Here is an 18,062-nt window from a genome sequence, read left to right as displayed (position 1 = left end):
TCCCCAGTGGGCGGCAGAGAGAGCCGGGAGGGCGAAGGGGAGCCGGGGGGGAGCAGCGCTGCTCCCCGAGCCGAGCCCGGGGGGAAACTTCGGCGTCGTTGCGCCGGGTGTTGGAAGCGGAGGCTGGCGGGGGCCCCTCACCTGCAAAACCTGGTCGCCTCTCATATATTTCGTGCATTGCATTCATCGCCCGCTTTCTCCTCCAAGGAGCTCCCGGGGGCGCGCGTGGTTCTCCCCGTGTTATCCTCACAACAACAGCCCTGCGAGGTGGGTCAGGCGAGTGGCCCAAGGGAGCACCCAGGGATTGTCCTGGCCAGGTGGGGTGATTTGAACCCTGCTCTCTGCCCGGTCTTCGTCCTCATTTAGCCCCCACATGTGCATGACTGTGCATGACTGAGGTTTCCCCCCTCGTCTTGGCTATGGTGTGAGTCTGTGCTGTTAATTAATGGGGTTCTGCCTTCGGAGAAGATGAGCCAGCCCTCAAGGAGGTGATTATGTAATTTGCTAGCAATTCATGTCCCTCCCGGCGTGACGCTGCGCGCTGACGTCACGGGGCTGTAATGGTGGTGTGCCTCGAGATTTTTTTCATGAAACAAGTGTGCCTTTGCCCAAAAAAGGTTGGGAAACACTGGTCTACAGTATCATTGCAAGGGAGAAAACCAGAAAAAACTCGGCCTTATCCCCATGAGCTCATTGTCCATGTTCACATTAGCCTAGCCCTTTCAGAAGCTGATATATGAGCTGAAGTGTCCCATTGCTTGTGAGAAACTATCCTGCTACCACCTTTTGTTGTTCTTAGCCAGTGATGGAAGTCAGGGCTGTGATTTACATTTGAAGAGAGGACACAAGCCATAGAGGCCATAAACAACAAAGTGATGCATACCCATTGTCCGCAGAAGGGACTTCCCAACTCAATTTTATTTTATTTTTTTGGTCTCCTACTGTGGGAAAAAACGACAGCCACTTACAGAAAACAACAGAGTACAGGCTCTTCCAGACGATTTCTTTATTGAGCATTCATCTTGATTTGTTTGCACAAAATTTATGTGGAGTTTATACAACATCACTGATTATTGACTTAAAAAAAAAAATATCTTTTTTTTTACAACAAAAATGCCTTCTTAACATGAAACCACAGTGTAAAGTTTCAGTTTATTGCTGATGTACATGTGTTTCTAAATCATAATAAAGATAAAACAAAGATATATTTTCAATCATTTGACTCACTGATGTTCTAAGTACCTCAGATTTCCCTCCCCTTCTTACTTGGGTATTTTGGAGTTCTTGGTTGAATGCATGTCATAATAAATCTAAATTGTTGGTTACCAACTTTTTCGGTACTATTTGATATTTCTCGTTACAAGAGTTAATCTAAATCAGTCAAAAAATTTAATTCTCCGCAGTGGTCTTTCAGGTATTGTTTGAATATATCCCAATCTTTACTAATTTTTTGTTTTGCTTGGTCCTTTATCTGCCTTGTCAGTTTACTAATCTCAGCATATTCCATCAGTTTAATCAACCAATCTTTTTTTGATGGTATCGTTTCACTTTTCCAATTCTGAGCAATGAAAACTCTCGCTGATGTGGTGGCATACATAAATAATTTATTTAAATCTCTTGGAATCTCCCTCCTGATTATCGACCATTCATTCTGAGTTGTGTCCACAGAGGTCGCACCACCCAATGATGTTTCCATTATTCCACACTTTAAAATGCATTTCCCGTTTTCCTACCAGAAAAAAATCTGTGGCTGTCGGGGTTTTTTTTTTTGTTTTTTGTTTTTGCTTTTATGGGGCAGAGAAGCACAGTTGTTGTGCCAGAGCACCAAATCTGCTTTAATTGTGAGACCCAATTTTGCCTATGATTGAATCGCAACTGCAAAGTCTAAAAAGTGGCCTTGCATCAGTGGACACTTCCCGCCCTCTAGTGGTAAGACTAGAAAAGAAGAAAACCTTGGCTGGATGAGGACTGGTAGTTTTTAAGAGAGTCAAAAGTGGTTTGAGCTGAGAGCAACCTTGACTTTCATCCATAGCTGCCTCTAACCCTGTTTTCATTCCCAGAGGTCCATTTCCTTCTGAAGTTCAGTGGTGGGTGGGGCCGGTGGCAAAAGTAAGCGGGCAATATATGAAAATTTTTACCTTTGCAGCAGTAAGCTAATTTCTAGCTCACACACCTCTTCCCATTCTCCATCCAGGCACACAAACACAAGACATCATCAGATTTCAAGGGCACATTCTAGGCAGGCTAGAGTACCCAAGGTGTGGCTTGTGGAAAGAGGAGGGTAGCCTGGGGTGATGCCAAAAGCCAAAGAGATGGGATTGGAGGTCTGCATTTGCCCCCCTCTCCCCGCAAGTCTCAGGTTCTAGTCAAACAGCCGTTGCCATTTTTAAAACTTTCTCAGGAACAGAAGTAGAACCGTATGCATGCTAACACTTTTCTTATTTAGATTTCATAGGGCATCACATCACTTTTTTGTTACTGTAATCTTGCGAGCATCCCTGTTAAGTCATTTGGCATTATTATTGTCCATCAAAGCAGATTTATAAGTCTGCAGCCTAATGCTCCCATGGTAGTTTAGCAACCAAGAAAAACAAAAGGCACGCACATCCATTGGCAATAGAAACTTACCAGCCGTGCAGCCAGGTAACGAGCGATTCGGTGTCAGATTTATCATAAGCAAACTCACGTCAAAGCAATAAAACAAGGCAAAACAATTAAGCTAATACAAGTCGATTTAGCAACCTTCCAGCAAGATTCATCCCCATAAAATAAAAACAATTCAGTAAATCAGTTATTTTATTTGCAGAAAAGAAAGAATAGTTATTTCAAAGATAAAACATTCAGTGATTACATAAATAAATCTCATGGCAACAACTTCAGCAAAACCAATTCCATAAAACCTGTTTATTCAGCATTCATCTGGATTTGTATGTTTTAATCACACTGAATGATTCAGTATCTTGCTGCTCACTCCTAAAAAGCTGGCTTAGGGATGTGTAATGGGCTGATAAATTGTTATTTTTAAATACAGAGGTATTGCCATCTCCATAATGATTCACAAGGCTCATGAATGTGCTTTCAGCATGCAGCAGTTGCTGGGATTAGGAACACGTGCAAAGTTTGGGTGATCAGAAACAGGCCAACAGGTCATCAGAAACATTATCAGTTTAAAACACAGCTAGGTCATTCACTTCATCAGTTTGGATCAAATCTACCTTGGGAGAAAGTACATAAAAAATGCACTATTTCATAAGAAACCATGGGCTACATACAGGATAGTTATTGTTATGGGTTTGGGAAGTCAGTCTGGATCCCTTCTGAACCTGAGGCTGGAATCTGTTGGTACAGGAAAAAATAATTATAGGTATAAAAAGGAGAATTGCCTGGATGCCAAGATCCAGGTTTGGGGCAAGGACTCTTTGGTGACAGAACCCCAGCAGAAATAAATAAGCCATTAGCCACAATCCATATTGTTGCACATACTCCAATCTCTGAATGGCAAGGCACTTCAAGGGTTCTTGCACTTACTGGTACCCAGATTTGGTTTCTTTGGAATGGGGGTCAGCGGAGACTGTGGTGTCTTTAAGATATATGGATTTATTTACACAGAGCATATAAAACCTGAGTGTAGGCTGGAGGGGCTCACAGCATTAACATCCCAACATATCTTGCTAACATGGTGTGTACACGGCTTCTCAAATGAACAGCAGGAGCACACCAGATGAATTGTAAGAGGTTGTGCTCAGATGCTGAGCTCAGGGTGTGGCAAAATAAAACCAGCCCATGAAACATCACCACAAATGTGACAAGCTGTTTACACACCTGCAAACAAATGTACACACTGCCAGCGGCTGCAGGTGTTTAATGAGTGATTTTTATGTGCTGGGTTTTCTGTAATAAGGGGGAAATCTGGACTAAACGGATTGAAACAGCCCTGCAGTATTGCTCAGTGCTATTATGCCCACCAGTCTCCAGGCTAAGGCAGATGGGTTGAGCGTTTCTTTGGGGAATTATAGGGACAGAACCACCTAAACTGTATAGAAACTTATTTATGTACGCTACTACAGCGGAAAAAATGTTACTTGCCCCAAAATGGAAAGAAGCAGAAGTCCCAGCAAATGAAGACTGGATACAAAAACTTATGGAATATGTAGAAACAGCGAAACGTACCAGAAGAATAAGAAACCAAGATAACGATTTTTAAATAAAAGAATGGAAATGGTTTATTGAATATTTACAGATAAATTGTAAACAGATAAGACCACTGGCAGAATTATTGTAATAACCTGCAGCTTCATAAGAGTATATATTTAAAGAAGATGAATAAATGAGCAAATTAAGTTATTTGGATACGGCGAATATATTAAAAATAAACTTAAAGAAAGAGGGGGAAGGAAGAAAAGCTTTGAAATGTCAAAATGATTGTAAAATTAGTGAAATGTATAAACTTTAAAAGTATAAATAATTATTTCAAAAGAGAAAACTGGAGCACAACACCCCTGCAATGTTCTTCATTTACTACTTTCGTAAGTGAGTGAGCATCCATATTACAGGCCACTGCTAAATTGACCCTCAGCTCCTGCTCACAGCCCACGTCTAACCAGTTAGCACTCTTTCCAACGCCCCTTTCCTCTTTCCCTGTCTCTTGTTTTATTCCAGAGTTCTTCCTGTTTACCACGGAGGTGACGAAGGCTAGAGCGACGCTACTCTGCGCCCATAGAAAACCATATCCTAGAACCGGCCCTCGCCCACCCACCTAGCTTATACCCGCTTCGGCCTCTCTAGGACGTTCTTCAGCCGTGGATGGAGAGGCTGCGCTTTGTTCCGGTCAAGGCCGGAAGTAGGCTACTGGCGAGCGTTGCCGTAGAAACGCGGCGCTGTTTACCACCGAGGAGGACCGGACCTGCGGCGAGGGAGCGAGAAGGGCTGCTGGATGGAGCCGCTGCGAGGTGAGAGGGCGGGCGAAGGCCTGGCGCCGGGCTCCCCTTGCCTTACCTGACGCGGCCGGGTCGGGCCCCGCCACCCGCCCTTTCTCGCCTCGGGAGCGGGGGGCCTCGGCCTCCTCCGCGAGGAGCCCCACAACAGGCCTCCTCCCTATCGCTGGGTGGTGGGAGAGACTGAGCATGCGCGCGTATGAGATACTTGGTTACACGACACCAGCCTTTGCCAATTCTGTGCCCTCTTGGAAGTTTTGGACAACAACTCCCATCAGCGCTGGTGAGCGTTCTGGTCCAAAAGTTCTTCTGGGAGGGCACCGGGTTGGCAAAGGCTGAGTGGCAAACGTGCATAGAAACTCACGCACGCACGGTATTGGGGCAGCTGCATGTCCTACATTTAAAAGCGCATGACTTTACCTTGGAGAATATCGGGAAAGGTACGGTAGTTTCCCCAGTACAGAACTACAGTTCCCAGCACCCCCTAGCAAACTACAGTTCCCAGGATTCTTTCAGGGAAGCCACGTGCTTTAAATGTGAGTTGGGTGTGCTTTTAAAAGTATGGCATGGATTTGGTCTTATACTTGTTATTTGGCCTGTTCTCATCTGTGGATTTAAAAATACCTTAAGTTTCTCACTTAGTAAATCATGTTTACATTTTCACTTTTCTTTTTTGCTCAGTTTTTCCTGATATAGTGTAGGATTTTCCTTGTGCATATGTGTGTGTTTTTGTAGTTTTTATGTGCCATGTTTGTTTTGATGCTGAATTTTATTTATTTTGCAACATTTATATTTTGCTTCATTGAAATTAAGCCTAAAGACAATGCTTTGTTTAGTTGTTACTTACATTGCATAAAATGTGGCATTTTTTCTGGAAGGTTGTTTGTATTTGTGTTTACTATGGTGTGCAATAGGTATGTGAACATCCTGTTTTAATGACTGTGTTGTTTGGGATTGTTCTACTGTATATTTTAATTATTGGCTGTTTTATTTTAATGTTTGTTTATCTGGTTTTATGTATGTGTATTTAAAATATAACATGAGTATATTTTTATCAAAATATTTTTATTCTGCACTTTATTTTCCAGTAATAGGGCCTCCAACATGGCCAACAACTATCCACTTAAAACCATGCAAAAATAGCACATATTATTAGCATAATGAAAAAGTGTCAGAATCAGGAAGGACAGGGAATGAAAAGGAGTGGGATTAAGTATTTAGGCCAAAGGGGCCCAATGGCACAGATATGTTTTTCACAGGGTGTGAAAGTGTCATCAATGATGGGGCCAGCTGGGGCTGAGAACTCTGAACCTCGGGCACCCCAATAGAGAAGCCCCTGATACCCTTCTACCTACTCATCATCTTCAAATTGGATGGTGCTGGGGCATGGATTGGTGCCTCTGCCAAAGATCTGAGTGGGAGGAAGTGATCCTTCAATTATGCTGGTCATAAACTGGGTAGTGCTTTGCAGTTATAATCAGCATTTTTAATTGGAGATGTAAACAAAATGGGAGATAGTAAAATGGTGCAACAGTGAAGTCATATAGAGGGGGTTGTACTAATCCAGTTTAGCTGTGTCAGCGGCAAATGGATCAGCCTTCAGGAAGAGCACAGCTGGCATACCAGCTGACACTGCAAAATGCATTCCTGGCCACAGCTGCCGTTTGGGTGATGAAGAGCAGTGTTGGGTCTAGGAGAACTTTCAAGAGGTGAACCTGTTTTTTTCAAGGCTAGTGACCAAAACAGGCAATTCACCTAATCCCCAGACAGTTCTTGCTGACCAGCAGCACTTTCAAGGTGGCATATAGAAGTATTTCAATTAAACTACACACACACACTAGCAGGAAATGTATGAAAACCCCAAACCTGTCATAGATTGTTGAGAGCACCAATACACATTTTTACCTAGAAGAGCCAAAAATGTTTTTAGATTTGATGCCGGTTGAATAGGGAATTCCATAGATGAGGTGCCAGTGCTAAAAAGGCCACACCACTGGTAGCCACCGTCTCCTCCATGGCAGGCAAAAAGGGAAGGTAAATAGAGCAATGCATCAGATGAGGACCTTAACAGGGAATCTGTGACCTTCCGGATGCTACTGGACTTCAGTTCCTTTCATACATCACCATTGGCTATGTTGACTGGGCCTGATGGGAGCTGGAGTCGGAAGGACACAAGTTCCCCACCTCTGGATTAGTTGCATCCTTAGTTTTGGACACATAAATTTTCAATTAAGGGGTAAAGGAAATGGATCAGTATACTTTGCATAAGTAACAGACAACAGTTCTCTGCCAGAAGGAGCTTGCAGTCTGAAAAGTAGAAAGTAGAAAAGCCAGCAGTGATTTATTAGTTTTCTGGATCTGAACAGGCAGGGGGAAGAGAGGTGGCTTCATGGAAGTGTTGTGAGTATAGAATGAACACTCTGCTCAGATCATTCTTGCTCCTACCAGGGTTTGGGATTTTGCCCTGCCACAAGAGTAGTTTGCCCTTTGGAAAGCACTTGTTGGTCCAGTAAATCTCACTGCACATTGTGGAAAAGGCAACTAAAGGTGAGACAGGTGCAAACCAAAATGAGGCCTTTATTGGAACCAACTAAAAGGTCACAAAGCCATGAGTATACCTTTGAATTCCACAGAACCCTTCATCAGGCTAGACTATTCATGTTCCAAAAGGGTTGGTAGGGTGTGGGGGAGAAATGCTCCAGGGGTGATGGAAAAGCCCCAGAGCCTGCAGTTTGTTATAGCCTAATGGTGTTTTCTAATTTCCCCTTCTCTCGATCAGCACAGCTACCTGACATTTTAAAAGCCAGTGTGGTATAGAGGTTACAGGGCTAGGACTAGGAAGCTCTATGTTTAAATCTCTACCCTTGGTCAGTCATACACTCTGCCTAAATTACCTCACAGGGTTGCTGTGACATAAAGCAGGGTGGGATGGGGATTTTTGCCACCATGAGCCCCTTGGGGGAAAGGGGTGGGTGGGAATAAATGCAAATAGGTGCAAGTTACTGCTGGATATGTCCCACCCTTTCTTTTTTAAAAGCCTTTTCTCCAGCCTCCACCGCCTTACATTTAATATTACACGGAAGTTTGAGAATTATCAATGTTCAGTGTCCATAAGTTCCTTTTAGCATGAGCGACAACTATGGTCATTCCTGAACTGGAAGAGCATGTCTACAGTAGTTCAGGCACTGGTGACTTGAAGATTGGATTACTGTAATGTACTCTGTAGGGTTTCACTTGCACTTTATCTGGAAATTGCAGCTAGTGCAGAAAGTTGCCGCACGGTTGCTGACAGGAATGAGACCCTGTCAGCATATCACACCTCTGCTCGGAGATCTGCACTAGACATTTGCTGCTGGTCAGAATTCAGTGTGCTACTGTTAGTATATAAATCCCATAACAACTTGGGACCAGTTTACTTGAAGGGATTGCCTTTCCCCCTATATGCTCACTCGGCTGCTTCAGTCTGTGGAACTGGCTTCTACTGGTGCCTCATAATACCTGTTCTGCACTTGTAAGAAATCATTATTTTCGCTGGCAGCACATTTGAAGCTGCCTGCCTATCAACATCAGGCAGGTGCCTTCCCTTCACTGTGCTTAAAACATTTCTGTTCAGGAAAGCCTATCCAGACATGCAGAGGTTATGTGTATTCTTTCTCCTTTTAGCTACTGTTGATTTAAATTAATCTATTGAGTCCTTTACATACTTGTTTTAACAGCTTTTATGAAGCAATTCAACATAACCATTTAGAGGTTTGGGGTTTCTTTTACATTCAAGTGGTATATAAATGTCGAATGAATAGGTTTAAAAGTCTGCCTCACATTCGTTTTGAAACAGCCAATATTTGTTTATAAAGTTCTAACCGAGATGGTATTCAGATGGATTCTAGGAGTGTAAAACTGAATGGGAGAACTCACTTTTAATCCTCATCTGTATGCTCTTTTCTTTTGGACTGAGATTAGATGTGGCTTGGACTCCTGTTTGTACGTGTTTTCTCCATGACATGGCACATAAAATGCTTTGTATTGATTGTGCTGCCTTGGAGTTTATATCTGTTGCTTGGCATATTAAGCTTAATACACAAACACACCTACTCTTTTTACTCTACATCCCCACTCCAATACAGCAGTAGATGATTGTCTTGGTGAGCCTGGCCTCTGTGGCCAGCTGGTGGTTCCTACACCTTTTATTGTAACCCAAGTCAGCGGGCCCTTTCCCCTATTATATATAGTTGTCAGATATGGGTGCGTGCTGTGCCATTGTCAGTTGGAACAAGGCAGCAGCAGTGCCCCAAACATGGCCACAAGAGCGGAGTTCATCATTTGCTACAGACTCTTTCCCCATTTTTGTGGATGTGAGAAAACAAAAAGGCATAAGGTGAAAAAGAGTTTTGTTTTCTTTGTACAGTTTTGTGAAAGCAGCAGGATTGGTAATTACTCTTTGGACTAACAGTTTTTGGGGTGAACTTGAAATGCTCTGGATGGGAAGGCAGCTTCAAAATAGGTTTAATTTCAGAAGGTTGTAGCCATCTAAGTTCTAATCCAGGGGTCTGCAACCTTTAAGACAAAAAGAGCCACTTGGACCCGTTTCCGAAGGAAAAAAAACCTGGGAGCCGCAAAACTCGTCATTATAAACATAACTTTTTTGTCACTTTTTAAAAATTATTTCTTTGTTTGACCCCTCAGAATTACTCCTCCTCATAGAAATGAACGTTAAATTAACAAGTTGCCTTTTTGTGTGTGTGTGTTCTTCACTCCCCTTCAAAACAGTGACCAGCGTACATGCCCCCTTTCAATGCAGTGACCAGCGTACATGCCCCTTACAATGTAGCGGGCGGGCGGGCGCACCAGCCCCATGTGATGTCACAGCCAGTACAGTGCCCGCCACAGTGGGGAGTGTCGGGGCGCACAATGCTCCCCTCGCTAGTATCCGCCCCGGAGCCGCAGCAAGGGTGTAAAAGAGCCACATGCGGCTCCGGAGCCGCGGGTTTCAGACCCCTGTTCTAATCAGAGTAGACCCATTGAAAGTGATTGACCTAAGTTATTCACGTCCTTTATTTTCAGTGGTTGTGCTCTGAGTAGATACAATACAACCCAAAATGTGTACGTGTATTCAACATGTATATCCTGCCTGCTACTTTGGAAGTTCAAGGCAGTTCGTGAAAAGTCAATTTTAAAACTTTTAAACATCATACACAGTAAAAGGAAATTCATACATAAAAACTGTTAAATTAGCATTAAAAATAGTCTGAAGTAACATTACATGAAAATTAGTGTTCACTAAAAGGTCGAGCCATTATTTAAAGTAAGGTCTTAGCTGAAGGTCTGTTAAGAGGACACCAGGGCCACAGCCCTGGAGACGTCTTCTACCTTGATCATCAAAGGCAGCTGATATTTAGAGACAGTGAAGGGCTGTAAATTTGGATGGCCCTCATCTCAGATTTGTTGTTATCAGGGTGGGTACCCAAAATTTGGGGAGAGCACTTTTCCTTGAAGGTTTCTGCTAGTGACTAGGAAGCCTACATGATCAGTCTCCTTCTGACTCCAAAGAGCTGTTTCCCACCTTTCAAAACCCTGAAATCCCTATCCCCAGCATGCATCACAAAGCACTTTCATTCCCAAGTTTCCCTCCAGACTCAGATCCACAATGGAAATCCTCTACTCTGACTGCCATCTTTTAAGGAGGTACATACCAGAATTCTGGTATGTATTGGGGAGGAGCACACACTGTATCACTCTGTGGTACAGTCTCTTTAGGTGGGGAACCTCAGGCCCAAGGGCCAGATGTGCCCACCTGGTCCTTTTTATTTGGCCCTTGGGACTCTCCCCAATTCACACCCCCTCCCCTGCCACACCTCTCGCTGCCACTAATTTGCACCCTCCATGAGTGTTTTTGCCTGGCTTGAATGTGTCCTTGAAGTCTGGCAATGCTTTTTGATGGCTTGGGTGGATGATCGTGTGAGGGGTGTGTGAGTCTGTGTTGAAATTAGCCACCTGGACAAAGGTGAAATTCACATGCATCGATTTGCCCACTTTTGCCTCTGGCTCTGCCCAGTGTTGGCATCCTGCCCCCAGAAGTTTGCCTAGAAGGGAATGTATTTCTCAGGCTGACAAAGGTTTTCCTATTCCTGATTTAGAGATGTCCTCATTTCTCCCAGTGTTTTTTTGCCAGAAGGTATAAAAAAGAAAAACAACTCTTCTCTCAGCTTACTTTTCAATTGACATCTCAAAGTGCCTTGACTTTTAAGGTGGGAGTATTTGTATTGCTGCTTTCCCTTGTAAGCTTGCACTGAATATGGTGCTTAAAGTGATCTCTTGTATATTTATGTGGTGATGGTATATTTTTAATTTAGTTTTGCATTGCTGTGAGTGTTGTTGGAAAGTTGTCTAAATAGATGTAAATAAACAGATGGGCACAAATTGTGCTGCTGTTAATGTATAAAGGGAAGAAATGTGTCTCCCCTGCTGGGGATGTCCATCCCTGTAGTTTGACAACCATTAACTTTTGTGCTTTTTTAAGAAAAGTGCCTCCACTACACTTATTCTTTGGTTGTAGAGCAGCAACCTTTAGTCAGGTAAAACCTTTTAAAATTGTCTTAAGAGACATTCCTCATGAATTATTTTTAACATAAGCATTGCAGGTAGCAGATGCCCCCTTCCATCTCACACAGGAGGAAGACGGTACCTGTTGGGAGTGACACATGGATGTGTCATTTAAGCAACACCTGGTTCCTTGGTTTAAATAAACAAGTATCTCTTTTTCTTCGCAACCTTTGTTTTAGATATGCAAATTTGATGCATCAGTTTTTAAACTATATCTACATGTCACCTTCCTACCCAAGTATTTAAGGTGGTTTAAAATGTCAAATAATGCTCAGGAAACATAAAAAAGAAGAAATCACATAATAGGAAAGGACATGGGCATAGCCAGGATTTTTTTTGGGGGGGGGCAGGCCTTTTGTTAGGGGGGCAGAACCTCATTTTGCTATGTGTTTTTATTGATTTTGAGTTGCCCCTCCCTGCCTCTCCGCCTCTCTCCCTGCCTCTCCGCCCCCCCTTGTCTACACCCATGGGAAAGGAGGAAGAGGTGGTGAGAGGAGAGGATTAGCAGCAAATTCAAGGTACCAACTCTTTTTTAAAAAAATAGGTAAAGGTAAAGGGACCCCTGACCATTAGGTCCAGTCGTGACCGACTCTGGGGTTGCGGTGCTCATCTCGTTTTATTGGCTGAGGGAGCCGGCGTACCTATTTATCCACTCTGATGTGCTTTCAAACTGCTAGGTTGGCAGGAGCTGGGACCGAACAACGGGAGCTCACTCCGTCACGGGGATTCGAACCGCTGACCTTCTGATCGGCAAGTCCTGGCTCTGTGGTTTAACCCACAGCGCCACCCGCGTCCCTATTTTTTATTAAAGATTTTCTTGTGTTACAGAACAAACAAGGAAAAGTACATATAGCGTCTCCACTTTCAATTCACAGAGACTTTGTGATGTGCAGTGGAGTTGCATAAAGGAAGTCCAGGAGGCTGCTAAGCTGCTGGGGTCTCTTGCTCTAATGCAGTCATGAGGAGTAATGTCAATCAAGAGGGAGGTGGCACTCTTTTCTTTTCCTTGCTTAAGCCAGAATGTCAAAATCCAGCCTGGCGTTAGGCATGTTTATGGCCTGTGATCTCAATGGGTTTAATGCTGAGCTGGACTGCATGCAGCCACTCTGTCTTTGTAGATGAGTCAAAGTATTCTTTGGGCTCTCAGCCACCGGCAGCAACAGTTGATGGAATGAGGGCTAGGCACAGAGGGCACTTCCCCCAGCCCAGCATCTGCCTTGGGCTGCCTTCAGTGCTCATTAAGAATCTGTGCCTGTTTTTCATTGCAGAGATCCTCTATTTTTAAGAGGTTTAATTCAATAAAAGCAATACCTATTGGATTTCTGCCTGTCGTGAGCTTCTAGAAGCACAGGGCCCTGCTGGAAATGGGCAGTTCCAATACTTGCCTTGGCCTCTAGAGGACGATTACCGGTAACAGATTTCTCACAGAGAGAAATGTCATCTCCGTCCTTCTTTTCTCTTGCTTGGTTTCAGGGTTGAAAATCTGCAACTCCCTGGAGGTGCAGGCGGAGATCCTCTCAGACTGACTGGCCTGTTTGATCCTCTGGAGCTTTTGAGCCGTCAGTCCTTTTGAGCCGATGGAGCATCTTCTGCATGTGAGTGTTTTGGTTTGCTTTTGAACTTTTCCCAAACATGACCTTCAATGACAAAGCTTTAACTGGTTCCTGAAATATCCTGGGATGCTTTAGCTTATGTCTTTTAATTCTGACGTGTTCTGGCCCTGAGGAAGCTGCAGAATAAACCTGAGAAGTCAATCTATGCACAACATAAGCCTTTTAGTTTCCTTTTTTCATAACCTATTTGCTTGCAAAGTTGAGTAGGCATAATAGGGCTGCAGAAACAAGCACACAGGAAGGCAGCGCTACACTTAGGTGCCATCATAATGCCTGCCTGGGCAAAGTCTTGTCCCCCGGACCTTCCACATGACAGTGGCTGTCATGTTCAAGCAGTCTTCACTAAAATATTCTAGTATTCTGTTCCCACAGTACCCAGCCAGGGAAGCCCACGAGGTGAATGGGAGAGCCACAACCCTTTTGCTTCTATTCCAAGTCAGCCTCCTGAAACTAATGCCCGAATAAGTGTAACTGACATAATTTCCCCCTTTACCCTTCCTCATGTCACATTCAGGCTCCTGGGTTTTGGGTAGGAGGTGCCAGGAGAACATTTAGGGAGCTAGCCTAGTCCCCCTAGTCCACTGACTGCACTCTACTGGAGTTGATAGATTAGTGCTGTCCTTCCGGTGTAAAGTGGCAGGCTCATATGAATTCCTGTCAGCCCAGCCCAAAGTCTAATTCAGCTGGGCTAAAAAGTGGTCTGTTGCAGGAAGTGAAAGCAGGCTGCTGCAAGCCGGGTGGTGCCTGGCCCTTTCTGACTTTTGTTTCCCCAGGTCTCCTGAAAAGCAATGGCTGCTGCCTCGCACCTGAACATCTCATCCTCTGAACGGAAGACCTCCTTTGGCATTGCGAAGTCTCCCATCTGGCAGCCACACTCCCTCAGCATGCATGTCACCCGGCCAAAATCTGCAAAGGGGCGCACAAGGTCCAACTTGAATTACTCCCACAGCATAGAAGCCTACTCCTACCAGGTGCCATCGTCTCCTCACCCATTAGCTCCCTGCGAAGATGCTGCAAGTGGCCGAAAGACCTTGTCGACCCAGCAGCTGTACCAACCTGTTCAGGTGTTCCCTGCTGAAATCCCAGATCTTCTCCAGCAGGTGCCCATGAGAACTTCCTCCTCCTTAAACAAGTACAGAGTGCTCCCATCCATCAGCAGGAAAGAACTGCGGAAGGGTGCCGTGGAGATGATGTCTGAGCAGGCTGGTCAGCTCCACGGGAGTCCCCAACCAGAAGAGAAAGAGCAAGGCTTCAAAGAGCTTCTTCCCCTGGTGGGGAAAGCCTCCACCGATATCATGGCAAAACACAAAGGGGGCGGCGGAGAATACGCTCAGAATCCACCTCCTTTTCTGGAGACAAAGCCCCGAAGTAAAACAAGGGAAGGGGCCCATCCCGTGCTGAATTTGGAAGAGCCCAGCGAGAAGGAGCCGAGGTTGCTTCTCGCCATCAGGTCTCCTTCAGGTCACAGGTTTGAGCGTCACTTCAGGCCGACGGACAGCTTGAAAACCGTCCTTACAGTGGCGGAGCAAAAGAACTCGGTCGTGTACAGACGCTGCAGCATTGAAACAGTGGAAGTGCCTCGGAGGACCTTCGCGGACCTCACCAAGTCCTTGCAAGAGTGCGGGATCCCTCACAAGTCAGTGTTGTGTATCCTACAGGAGTCGCAAGAGGGGGAGCTGTAAGCGTCCAGAGGCTGTTCTTTGCATTAAATGCCATTGGAGAGTGGATCTCTAGATCCAGCTGACGCCTTTTCTCTGGTGTAGCACTCCCCTCCCCCCGCCCACAAGCTCTTCCCTGTGCAGGACCATTTTGTTTCTTAAGCTTTGCATTGAAGCTTTGCATTGAAAACCCCACCCACCCCCTCTCCCAGCTTTCCATATTCCCCATTGCATTTTGTAGGTTTGCTGAGTTGTTTTCAAAATGGCCTGTTCTCCAGGGAAGTCTTACAATCCTGATTCCTTTATTCCAGTGGAAGGGATTGGTTTGTGATATTTGTTTGGCTCCAGGAATAGATCCTTTCCCCACACCAATGTGAGTTTTAAGATGAGTGGCCGGGGAAAGATGGATATAAAAAGCTGGCCCCCCAGGAATGTCTCTTGCACAAATTCCATTTAACGATGTTGTCATCCGTTTGCAAAACTTCTTTTCAGCAGGGGTTGTGCAGGAGAAGGTTCAGGTGATTGTGACCAATTCTTCTCTCCACCCCGCCCCTCCCCCAAGTTCTTCCAGTCAAGATCCAAATAGTTTTTTTGCTTTGATGGAAGTGCAACTGACCCCAACACTTGCTCTCTCTCTCGTCCATGGAAAAAGCCAAGATTTATGAGAGCTGCATTAGTTCAGCCTACCAGAGTTCGTTGCTGTATTGTTAATCAGATGTTCCTTTCACAAGATTATGGCACAAATTAGACTGGAAAGATCCCAGCTAATGGGCTTATCCAGTGCAAATTTTAATGTTGAGTGTTGTTTGGTAGCAGGTAACAGAACCTTTGCTTTTTTGAAACAAAAATGAGTTAATTGCAAACTTGTGTCGATTTCAGTATTCTGTTATCAATCGAGTTTTGCTTGGGCATGAGCAAGGGGCTTTTCCTGAAAGCTGCTTTCTCATTTATTTTTTTTAATGAATCTTAACCTGTTTGTGTTTATCAAAATGCCATTTATATTATTTTTTAAAAATCTGTGTTTGAATGTTTTTAAAAAAGCTTTCTGTTCACATGCAGGATTTGAAATCTTAGTATTATTGAGAGGTTGGGGTGGGTTAAGCTCTAAGTACACAGCTTGCCAAAACATTCTGCTTCCGAGTGTTAATTCCTCTTTATCCAATCTCACTTTTGCCTTGCCGAGATGGCCAAATGAACCTTGGAGGTTGGTAGGAAATTGACCTTCGCTTTGATGGCAGCTGCTAAAAGTTAGGCCAGGGCCTGCGTCACTTTGACACAAATGAGGATTGGGCAGAGTGGGGCAGACATTCCTCACCTCTTTGCTCTAACTCAAGAACAGCCAGCTTGGGGCCTTCCAGTTGCTGCTGGACTCCAGTTCCCATCATCCCCGACTATTGGCCTTGCTGGCTGGGGCTGATGAAAGGTGGAATTCAGCAGCAGCTATAGGGCCACCACAGTGGCCATCTCTGCCCTCACATCTTTACAGGCGAGACTAGTAGAGTGCCCAGCCTTGCTTCAGTTACAGCTACTGGGTTCCTCTCTTTGCAGAGTGGCCTGCCTTCCGCTTGCTTTTCCTGCTTCTGAAAGGTGAGTGGGTCCTTTGGGAAACAGAGATGCCTACAGCAGCAAGGTGGAATGATGTGACGTTGTGTCAGTACCCCCAAAGTGTGACACGTATGGCAGAAAGGGGTGAAAGAGTGCAGGGCATCCTGGGCCATCAGCATAAGACACCTGGGTGACAGGCAGCAATGCTATGTCTGGACAAGATATTAGCCTGCAGTCACGAGGCAAGGCCTGATCCTGAGAGCCCACATTCACCTTCCTGATTCATGTAGCAGGGTCAAGAATGATGGGGAAAACTTCCTGTTCTACCTAGCAGGGGTTATAGTGCAGAGAGACAAGGAAGAGTGTTGTATGAGCAGCCTGGTTTGCTCCAAGTTTGCTTGACCAACGGCACCATGGGTGTGGGGCACAAAATGTGTTTTCTTCACCCAAGGGGAGCGGTGGCAGTGGTCTTGCTTAGAAGTCATTCCATCTTAGGGTCAGTTTCCACATGGCATAGGTTCAAGCGGTGAAGCTTCCCTTGGACTGCATCATTTGCCTCCCCATGCACTCAGTAAATGATCTCTGGGAGGCTCCTGGTCTAATTCCCAATTCCCTCTTTGTCTCATAGGAGAGTATTGTCAAACCCTGTCCCCAGCCTGAGAAGGCAGTCCAGAAAGACTTTACCACTTGATTCTGCTCTGTATATGAAACTGTCACCTATGTGACAGCACTATTCCATATATAGGCAGACGACCTCTGGCCTGTGTGAACAAATGCTGACTTTGGTTTCTGATTTTGGAGGGGGGGAGCCCTCTCAGAGTAGAGGGGAGCCGAATATTTCCAGAATTACAGTGACAAGGACCATTGAAAGGGGCCTGGAATCTGATGGCCTGAAAGCTTTCTCCCCCATGGGAACAGTAGAAAAAGAAAATCTGGAAAATGTCAAGGGGGGAAAACAACCGAGGCTTAAAGCAATGGAACAGTTTCCTGGATGGAGGGTGGGAAAGTATGCTTTTTGCACTTCAGTATAATTTGAATATATGTTGTGTGTGCTGTTAGATACAATAAATATATTCTGGGTGTACTGGACTAGTTCTGTCCAGACAAGTGTTCATTTTGAGTGCCTAATTTTTTAGTGCTGCAAGATTAACAATTTGGAACACACACACACAATACTTGGGTGGGTAACCGAGCAGGCACCAAAGGTCCCCACCCCACTTTTACAGTTTCTATCCCACTTTCCTTCTTGACAGAAGGTCAAGGTGGCTAATGGTAAGCACATTGGACCAGCTCAAGAGGTGTCTTCATCAAAGATCTGGTTCTTAACAGCGACCACCCCAATACCCCAGAGCACAAAAAAACCACAGCCATCTTTACCTGTGTTGTCAAACAAAGCAGGTTGTTTTCAGTTTTAGCTCTACACAAGAACAGATACATTGAAATTCATGGGACATAGTTGGATCCTGTCCAGCATATCTAATGCATCCTGCTAGTGCAAGGATTTTAGTTTGCACAATATAAATCTGCTTTGTGGTTTTCCATTTGGGGAGGACACAGGGCCCATATAGGGAGAGCGGGAATGTCCATTGCACAAATTGAAATCCTTGCACTGATGGAGCCAAGTTAGTTGGGTACCACCCATTGGTTTCAATATTAGAATTAAGTTGGAGACAACTCCTTGTACTTAGGTGGCATGCCAAACCCCATTTTCC

General features: G+C 44.8%; 1 protein-coding gene across 1 annotated transcript; it reads left to right on the top strand.

The window, feature by feature from the left end:
* The first annotated feature begins 4,663 nt into the window (after positions 1-4,663).
* Positions 4,664-17,464, top strand: UBXN10 (UBX domain protein 10). The gene is made up of 3 exons (XM_081201685.1): positions 4,664-4,949; positions 13,008-13,129; positions 13,921-17,464. The coding sequence occupies exon 3, from the start codon at positions 13,936-13,938 to the stop codon at positions 14,827-14,829; it is 894 nt and encodes a 297-aa protein (XP_081057811.1). The 5' UTR covers positions 4,664-4,949; positions 13,008-13,129; positions 13,921-13,935; the 3' UTR covers positions 14,830-17,464.
* The last annotated feature ends 598 nt before the right edge of the window (positions 17,465-18,062 follow it).

The sequence above is a fragment of the Podarcis bocagei genome (assembly GCF_964188305.1).
Source record: "Podarcis bocagei genome assembly, chromosome: 7".
In the NCBI taxonomy this organism is placed as follows: domain Eukaryota; kingdom Metazoa; phylum Chordata; class Lepidosauria; order Squamata; family Lacertidae; genus Podarcis; species Podarcis bocagei.
Note: the sequence above shows the minus strand (reverse complement) of the source record. Positions and strands in the feature narration are given on the sequence as shown.